This window comes from Microtus oregoni, unplaced genomic scaffold (genome assembly GCF_018167655.1).
Source record: "Microtus oregoni isolate MIOR12 unplaced genomic scaffold, Mior012 000001F_ref0000356, whole genome shotgun sequence".
In the NCBI taxonomy this organism is placed as follows: domain Eukaryota; kingdom Metazoa; phylum Chordata; class Mammalia; order Rodentia; family Cricetidae; genus Microtus; species Microtus oregoni.
The window spans coordinates 1,222,382-1,232,187 of record NW_024543060.1 but is presented as its reverse complement, the minus strand read 5'-3'; the positions used below and the strand labels follow the sequence as shown (position 1 = coordinate 1,232,187).

The 9,806-nt window shown below is 44.7% G+C and overlaps 1 protein-coding gene across 1 annotated transcript in view; it reads left to right on the top strand.

Annotated features, from left to right (window-relative positions):
• Positions 1 to 739: 739 nt before the first annotated feature.
• The window catches only part of LOC121457940 (importin subunit alpha-4), a 72,495-nt gene continuing 63,428 nt past the window's right edge, over positions 740 to 9,806 (top strand). Inside the window, exon 1 of the mRNA XM_041667030.1 lies at positions 740 to 1,093. Within this exon, the coding sequence (XP_041522964.1) occupies positions 1,025 to 1,093 (69 nt within the window). The 5' untranslated portion in view covers positions 740 to 1,024. The remainder of the gene's footprint in view (positions 1,094 to 9,806) is intronic.

Here is a 9,806-nt window from a genome sequence, read left to right as displayed (position 1 = left end):
GAGAAATCAGGGCATGCTAGAACTCTGGTTTTTTCTTCTTCTTGAGAGAACTTACTAAGTACTGTGTTGGTCTGACAGATTCTTTTTTTCTTTTTTGGTTTTTCGAGACAGGGTTTCTCTGTGGCTTTGGATCCTGTTCTGAAACTAGCTCTTGTAGACCAGGCTGGCCTCGAACTCACAGAGCTCCGCCTGTTTCTGCCTCCGGAGTGCTAGGATTAAAGGCGGAGCCACCACCGCCCTGCTTTGATCTGACAGATTCTTGAGACCAACAAAGTCTGTTGCTTTGTTGAGCTTCTTAACGGTGCGGTGCGGTGCTAGCAAGCATAAACACACACATCACACTGTCATGTATCTGGGGAGTGGAAACAGGCATGCTATTTATAAAACCAAGGCAGAGCAAGAGAAAAGGGTTTGGGGGTGGCTGCTATTTGAGGAGACCCCAAAGAAGCCAAAAGCGCAGAGCACGCGTGGCCGTTCTTTTTCTAATTTTCCAAGCGGTAGGGAGCAAGGTGCGCCCCCGGGAGCCCCACCTCTCGCTCCCGATAGGCCGCAAGGTGCCATCGCCGGGGAAGCCCCGCCCACCACTCCGCCCAGAGGTGGGGCTTCGAGCCCGCGCTCGGAAAGCGCCGCGCCGAAAGCGCGCGCACAGCCTTCCCGGCATGCTCCTCGTCCTCTCCCGGCGTGGCTCAGACCAGCGCCGGGCATGCTGGGAACTGTAGTTCCCGCCCGCCGCCCCACGTCAGGGGTGGCGGTAAAAGCTACTAGGTCGGGCTCCATTTCTAGCACATGACTAGCGGCGGTGGGGAGGCCCTATGGTGGGGTGAGGGCAGGGTCACCGCGACAGCCAGCAGGCCAGCGCCCCGGCCTCTCCCGGCGCGCGCCGCTCCTCAGCACCGCCCCCGCGCCGCGGCTACCTCGCGCTCCGGGCGTCACGGAGCGCGCGCTCCTCCCCCTCCGTCCCCTCCCGCTCGACTCGCCACCGCCGCCGCCGCAGGAGCAGCCGCCGCCGGAGCCGCGCGCAGCCATGGCCGAGAACCCCGGCTTGGAGAACCACCGCATCAAGAGCTTCAAGAACAAGGGCCGCGATGTGGAGGCGAGTGTGCTCCGCTTCTGGCCGGGCCGGGCGGCCGGGAGGGGAGGGGCAGGGGCCCGTGGCCGCTGGCTCTCGCCGGCTGGCGGTCAGTCGGAGTTGGCCGCCGCCTCGGGGCGCCGCGGCCCGGGCTGCAGCCGCCTTTTGAGCGGCCAGCGCGGACACCGGGGACCGCTGGGCGCTCGGCGCCGCCGCGCGGGCGCGGCCTGCTGTCGGAGGGGAAGGGATGTGGAGCCGAGGCGGGGTCCGCGGGCCGCGCGGGAGGACGGACCGGGATGCTGCCGCCCCGCGTGCAGACCGCACCGCCGGGGCCCTGCCGCCGCTCGCGTCCGCAGCCGGTGCAGCCTCCCGCGCTGCCGCACATGGAGCCTCCGTCCCAGCGCCTACCTTGTGCGAGCCGGGCCCAGGCGGGCGGTGGCAGCCCTCAGAGGGGGGTGGGGACCAGCCGGGTAACTGACTTGTTTGAGGGTGGTGGATGGGGGAGGGTAGGATGCACCAAGACCATTTTCTTATATTCCAGTGCTGTCCTTTGGACCAGTCTTCCCGAGCTGTTGCAGCTCATACCCCTGTGACTGCTGGCATTTGGAGCAAGCTAAAGGTGGACAATAGTTTACCATCCATTGTGTTGAAGCTTTGAGAAGGAGGTTATGCAGACCTCTCTGATCTGGGGTTCTTTTTTTTTTTTTTTCATTTTTTTAAAGCTCTTGGAGTGGGAGCGTGACTCGTAGGGAAATAATTTCTTTGACCCGTTTTGCCGAAATGAATTGGATACATCGATTCCTACGTCCTTGTGTATACCACATGCCACCAGGCTGGTAGATTTTCCAAGTGGTTGCAAAACTGTAAACATTCATTGTGGTCACTCAGTTAGCTGCTACTCAGCATGTTGCCATTGTCTCATTAAGGTGACATTAGCTGCTACTATTTGCAAACTCCACTTATTGAGGTAGCGCTAGAGGTCTCTCTGCTCCTACTGAAACCAGTGAAGTGTAATAGCACAAACTTCACGGGGACTCGACCTCTTGATTTGATGGGGGTAATAGTTTTAAGCCCGTGCCCTCTTCTCTATTCTAATAGTAGGTAATATGATTTGTATATTCCTGTAATTTTTGCTAAGAGGCTAGTAAATAGCAGGGTTTGATTTAGTAGAGAAGCAGATGAAGCTGTGGCATTTCTCAGAGCTACAGAGTTAAGTATGAATTGGGAAAAACCTGGGGGAATATCTTATGGGATTCCCGTTTGAGTGAGACTGTATCTATTTCTCAGTCCTGATCACATTGAAGTTTCCTTTCTGAGAACTACTTCCAAACAAAAGTGAAACCTAGCAACTGTAACAGCCATCAGTTTCTCTCTCTTTTTTTTAAATAAGACAGTTTTGATCTTTTTCCACCAGTAATTTCTGTGTTTGTGTTCACCAGTAATCTCTCTGGCCTTTTTTGTTATTTGTTTGTTTTCTTTTTGAGACAGGGCCTCATTGCAGGGCAGGCTGGTCAAGCATACAAAAATAATCCTGCCTCAGGCTCCCCAATTGCTGGGATTTCAGGCATGGGCCACCACACCCAGTCCCACCGGTGATTTTTCTTGAAGCTGCCTTTTATTACTGTAAGCAAAACCTGCATAGTTTGTGTGGATGCTCGTATTGCGTGTTCATTCTTTTCTCTTCTGGATGTTGGTGTAAATTTTTGTCATAATTTACTTCTAGTTTGTTTAGTGAGATTCCTAGTAAGGCCTTTTGCATGGGATAGCTCCATAGCATATAGCTACTGCTCATCAGAAGGTAACAAGTGGCTTGTGGATGCATGAGGAAGACAGGAGAGTTGCCAAGCCATTCTGCCAGACTTTGCTCACATTACACATCCAAGGATATGTTAGTAAAACTAAGACATGAGATAGCAGGCATTCAAATGGTAGTTCTCTGTGTTAGACACTGTGCTATACTAAGAGCTTGCTACCCCATTTAATCCTTATGAGTTAGGTGTGGCATTGTCCTTACTTTACTAGAGAAAAAAGTACTTTGACACAGAATGTCAGCATTTATGTAATGCGCTGGTCATGTCTGAGCATTCATTTGCTAGATGACTGATAGGTGCCTATAATGCTTGGCCTGCTCATACAAAAAGACCTAAGATTCTGCCTGTGCCCTGAGCTTACAGTCAGTTTGTGAGAAAACCCTACACTGGGTCAGGGAAGTTGACTTCTAAACAGTGATGAGGTCTGGTTGATTCCTAATAACGGGAATGAACTGATCCTGAAGAGTTGGAGAAGTCTGGGTGCAATCTCTGTAATCCCAGCACTTGGGACCAGGAGGCAGAAAGTTAGGAGTTCAAGGTCATCCTTGGCTACACGACACCCCACCTCAAAAAATAAGTGAATGAATGAAGCAGAAGGGGTTAACTATGGGAGTGGAAGGCAGGAGAAGGTAGGAGGCCTTTGGAATTTTAGAAGTACTAATTGAAAAGTCCCAGTTTATGCATTCAGCTGGTAAATAAGGAAAATAAGGCAGTTATGCAGGGATTGTGAGTGAGTAGACAGAGTGTTGTAGGGAGGTCTTACAGACATTCTGCCAAGAGGGCTTTGGAGAGACAAAATACCAGATATTGATCAGTCTTGAGATGAGCAGATGAGGAATGAGTGAATAAAGTCCCAGGTGAGAAAGAGCTGTGATGACATTAGGGGGTGAACCTGAGACTTCTATATGACCTCTGTTGGTCCGAGAATACACATGCCAGGTGTGTCCCTTGGAAGGTTTTACTTAGTAGGAAGATCTCAGAAATTTATTCAGCGCAGAGACAGAGATGGCGTTGAGATGAGAGCAGTGGAAAAGGTATCGAGAGCAATGTGTAGAGTTGGTCTGGTGGAAGAGGGTTGTGATCTTGTCTGTGGGGAGAGATTTCCCAGAAATGAGGTCTGGATGGTCCTCCTCGGCTTTTTCCCCTCCCTCTTGCTCTTTCTCCTCTTCCTCGTTCTTATTCGTTTGGAGTTCACAGAAGAGGATAATTGGGCCTGAGTGCACAGGCGGAGGTAGGGAACTGTAGTGACCTGAAGCTTGGGTAAGGGAGTCATGTTTTTATAGCCAACCTAGAAAGACGTTGAAGAGGAAACAGGTCTGAATTTGGATCTCAGTACTAAACATTTTCATATAAAGCATTGACTCTAAAGCTTTTTTTTTTTTAAGGAAGTTGTTTTTTCTTTTCAAATATAGAAAGGTGTGCAAAACAGACATATTCTGCTTAGTGAGTTCTCCTTTTTTTTTTTTTTTTTTTTGTTTGTTTTTTTGAGACAGGGTTTCTCTGTGGCTTTGGAGCCTGTCCTGGAACTAGACCAGGCTGGCCTTGAACTCACAGAGATCCACCTGCCTCTGCCTCCCAAGTGCTGGGATTAAAGGCGTGCGCTGCCACCACCACCCAGCGTGAGTTCTAAAACACAACAGGAAGGGAACTGGAACCCATGTTATCCTTGTCTTGTTTATGCACTCCTCAAGGAGAAGATTTCTGTTTTTGCATTGGAATTTCTTAAAATTTTTATTTATTTATTTATTTATTTTGGTGCATGTGCCCCATAGCATACTTCTGGAAGTCAGAGAACAGCTTAAAGGAGTTTGTTTTTTTCTTCCATGGGTGGGTAGGGATCAAACTTAGGTTGTCAGGATTGGTGGCAAGCTTCTTTACTCACTGAGCTGTCTGGATGGCATGGGTATGACATTTTTATCAATAATTAATAATAACAAGTTAAGAAACTGATGGTTTGCTGGGCGGTGGTGGTGCACGCCTTTAATCCCAGCTGTCACAGGCAGGAGGATCTCTGTGAGTTTGAGGCCAACTTGGTCTATAAGAGCTAGTTCCAGGACAGGCTCCAAAGCTACAGAGAAACCTTGTCTCAAAAAACCAAAAAAAAAAAAAAAAAAAAAAAAAAACCCTCAAACAAAAGCCTGATGGCTTGAATGAGGCTCATATGTTTGAGTGCTTGGTCTCAGTTGGTGGAACTACTTAGGAAGGATTAGGAGGTGTTGGCTTGCTGGAGATGATGTATTACTTGAGGTGGGCTTTCCTTCTTTCTGCCTGAAACTTGCGAATCAGATGTGAGCTCTCAACTGCCTGCCTGCCTCAGCACCCTGGGCCATGATGGTCTTGGTTTAGCCCTCTGAAACTGTAAGCAAGCCCCCAATTAAAAGCTTTCTTTTGTAAATTACTTGGCTCATGAACTCTCCTCATAGCAACAGAACAGTAACTAAGACAGAAACCTTAATACTTAATGAGTATTTATGATGTTAAGAGTTAATATGAATTATTATTTGGCCATTGCCATCCTGTATGCTGTCGGGGAACTTGGGCTGTCAGAGCAGTGCGACTCTAAATCAGAAGGAAGTTTTGCTCAGCGTGCTCTCCTCCACTGATGGAAAGTACAGCTTGCCGTGAGTGAGCACGCCTGAAGGACCATATCATAGCATTTTTATTTTGGTCCTTTAAAACCTTGCTAATCACACACAATTTATCATTGAATTTCTTTGCCTTTTTTCCTCTTGTAAGGTTTTGTTCTTATTAAAAGCGAGATTGTTTTATCAAGGAAATGATAACCCATATTCTTGGGTTAGCAAACACTCAAACATTTATACTTTAGATTTAGTACCAAGGATAAAACACATTTTTCATTTTCAAATTCAATTAGCAATTCCAAGATTGTTTCTTTATCTGTAGACATTCTATTGGTAAGTCATTCTCTGTGACTTTGTCCATGCAGTTCTATTATAACTCACTGGCTGTCCTTTGAGTTGGGTTTACTCATGTAAACTCTTCACTACTCAGACTTCTCCATCTGCCTCTAGAATCAAGAAGATTGAACGGACCCTTCAGAAGGTCCCCATAAAGTCTTTGCTGACGGGCCTGTGTTCTGTACTATTGTTTGCTATTTTCTAGTGCTTTCCTAAGTGAGTTTCTTTTCACTTGTCTGAAATAGAGTGCCATGATGTTCAACAATCCAGTCTACGTGTATACTGTTTTAAAATATATCCGCTCTGTTGAGATGCCTTGCAGTGTTGCTGGTCATGTGATTGGCAGGTAAAGTTTCATACATACTATTTGAGAAAAGGGACTAGATAATATACTTTTTAAAACTTTGTATTTAGGGATGAAGGACAGTATTGTAAGATCTGCTTTTTATACGTTTTTAAAAATTAAAACTTTAAAAAGATGTTGTAAATGCATGCATGCGTGTGTGTAGTGTGTGTGTGTTTATGGCTATGTGCACATAAGTGCAGATACCCTCAGAATCCGTAAGAGGGCATTCGATGCCCTGGAGTTAAGAGTTACAGATATTTGTAGCTGCCTCCCATTGGTGCTGGAAACTGAACTCTCATGCCAGAGTAGTAAGCGCTCACCAGGGAGCCAGCTCTCCAGGCAGCCCTTATTGTAAGATAGTAATAATTTCTTTTGGAGCAAACTTAATCTATTTTGCTGTAATTTACTTCTGTAAAGTGAACAAAGTCATCCTTGAATGTGAACTAGAAGGAAGATTAGTACAAATTTCATACTAGTTCATATTTATTTTTACTGGCACATTGATATTTAGCCTTTGTAAATAATAGCAATTGAACAGAGTGATTTTGGTATCCACCCAATCTCTTTTTTTAGCTCTGTTTAACTGCATGCAGTGCCTTGAAGGTGCTTAATTGCTCCAGCCTTCCTGGTATTTCTTTGTCCTTTACTAAATTTGCAACATGTGATGTTTTTCAGGAATTTCTGTTCTATGTCAGGCACCAGTTTCCTTGAATTTCCTAGTGGGGAGCATGCTTTTCCTAGTTCCTTCACCCTGGGCTTCATTTTGGCTTTGCCAGCTCCACTGCCTATCTATCCATTAAGTTTAGGCATGTGTTGGGGTCTGTCTTGAGTCTTCCTTTAGGAACAAGTTTTGTTTACACCAGCAGTGCATTTAGTGTTAGCCATCACTTCTCTGGGGCGGGGAGGGGATGGCAAGAGCAGGAGTGAAATCTATTTTAGTCCTCTGCTGGAGGGGCTCGTAGGGACACCTCAGCAGCTTCTCATGCTCAATGCGTGTAAAGCCATGTTCTTTCTTTGTGTTCTCATTGCCCTAGCTGTGACTAAATTTGAAACCTGAGACCCTTCTTGGACTCCTTCCTCACCTTCACCTTCAGTCAGATGCTAGTCAGTGTAGTATCACTCTCGGTGTCTGGATTTTAGCCTCACCACTTTATTCTAACTGTGTTTCCCTGCACGCGAGGCCTTACTGCCTGTCACCTGGCAGTAAAACAGTTTCTCAAAGTGGTGCCCTTCCTTCAGTTCACTAGGATCTTTTAGCAAGCCTGATGCTGTTTTTCCTCCTCACTGCCACTCCTCTTTCCCACCCCTTTAAGCTCTACAGCACTGAACTTCTTATATGCTTATACCTAATCTGGAGTCCTATCCTCCTCTCTTTGCCAGGGCTGTTTCTATTCTCAGGGCTATTTGGCTGACTGAAATATCCTCTGCCTCCTGTTGATTGGCTAATCCCTTCTTCTTAAATACTTTAGATCATGGTACTTTTATTTGCTCCTGAGAGAATTTGCATATATCTTTGTTATTGTAGCAGTGGTAATATATTGAATTGTGTTTTGTCTGTTCTCCCAACTGGATTGTGAGGTTTTTGAGGGCACCACTCTGTATCTTCACTGTCTGCTTCATAATATGATTGGAACAAAGCAAGCACTAGAACAGTCTAATAGATACAGCCATTCTAGATACCACTGGCACATCATTTCCCCAAAGTGTATGTATGTGTATGTATATATATATATATATATATATATATATATATTTAATTAATTTTCTGCATATGGGTATTTTTCTTGCATGTATGTCTGTGTACCAACTGTATCCCTGGTGCTTGAGGAGTCAGAAGAGGGTGTTGGATCCCCTGAAACTGGAGTTTACAGATGTTGTAGAATATGAGGGTGCTAAAGCCCAGGCTCTCTGCAAGAGCAACTGGTGCTCTTGACCACTGAACAGTCTTATCAGCCCTGCAAAATATATATGTATGTATGTGTGTGTGTGTGTTTGTATGGTCTTAAGGTTTTTTTGTTTTTGTTTTGTTTTCTGTACAAAGATCCCTTGCTGCATAGATGGTTCTTAAGTCATTCATTCGAGAAAGGTCAGTTAGGAAAACCTAATGAAACTTGTCCTTTGTGTGCTGAAGAACCCATCACTGCTGGCACATGTCAACCCATTTCCCCATCAGACCCTGATGGTTTGAGGAGACAGCAAGAGTGAGAACCCTGGTCGAACTCCATAGGTGACTCTAGAGCTGCTAGTGACCATCTTGTCTTCAGACTGCCAACAAGGGAAAAGACACAGTACAGTGTTGAACTGAGACTTTTAACCCTATACCACCTTTCCTTTCTACTTTGCCAATAAAATGCAAACATTTTAATCTGCCAGGTAAAGTATTTGGAGATTAAGGCATGCACTTATTAGATAAGGATCGAGACACAGGCCTTTGATACTGGCTTATTTTCACTTTGCATAATGTTTTCAAGATTCATACATATTATAGCATGTATAAAAGTTTCCTGCCTTTATTAGCCCATTTTATGTATATACTGCATTTTTTTTTTGCCTGTCTTAGCAGTTCTCAACCTTTCACAGGCATTACTTAAGGCCATCAGAAAATGCAGGTATTTATATTATAATTCATAACAGTAGCAAAATTGCAGTTATGAAGTAGCAATGGAAATAATTTTATGTTTGGGGGGTCAAAAGATTCTTAGCATTAGGAAAGTTGAGAACTGTTGGTCTGTTCATTCTATTAGTAAATACTTGGGTTACTTCCACATTTGGCTGTTGTCTGCTCACCATTTTGTTTATTTTGGCCTTTTTTGTTTTATGTAGGGTCCTCGTGTATGTACTCAGATTGACTTTAAACTTGTATAGCCTAGGATGACCTTGAGCTGATATTTCTGCTTATTTAGTACTGGGATCAAACCCAGGACTTCGAGCACGCTAGGCAAGTATTGTGCTGACTGAGCTACATCCTCAACCTTACTGGTTTTTTTTTTTTTTTTTTTTTTTGAGACAAGCTTTGTTGCACAGCCTAGTCTGGTTTAGAACTTTAATTGATGCTGCTTCTTCTTGTAGTGCTGGTGTTACAGGTGTGTGCACCCTTGTGCTCCCCACTGTTTAATTTGTTGGAAAAGGAGTAAAGGTCAGTGTTCTTACATTGTGTTGCACCATGGGAAATTATAATTTTTGCAGTTCAGAATAACCAAGTATCAGCAGTTTCATATGGCTGAGCCTATTAGGTCCTGACACAGGTTTTTCTCATGGTGTAGTTTAGTTTGTTCTTCATATTCTGCACCATCCTCAGGATTTTCTGTAAACTGGAAGTTAAATGGTTAGCCCAGATTAAGTTTGTTTGTGACACTGTAGCTTAGGTTGGCCTTGATCCTTCTGCCTCTTCTGAGTGTAGGAGTACAGGTGTTTATCAGCACTCCCAGTTCAGCCTTTTTTTGTTGTTGTTAAAAAGTTTAATTGATGCTGTGTTTTAGAATATATGCTGAAAATGATATTGTTTGACAAGAGGGTTTATATGATAAAGAATTGTCACAAATAAGAAAGTTACTATATATTTGCTGAAATGAATTTTAGTTAGGTGAGTCATGACATACTGGACAACACTTGAAGGAGAAAAAAGTAACTGACTTTAGCTATCAAGTAAAGAAGTTACAAAG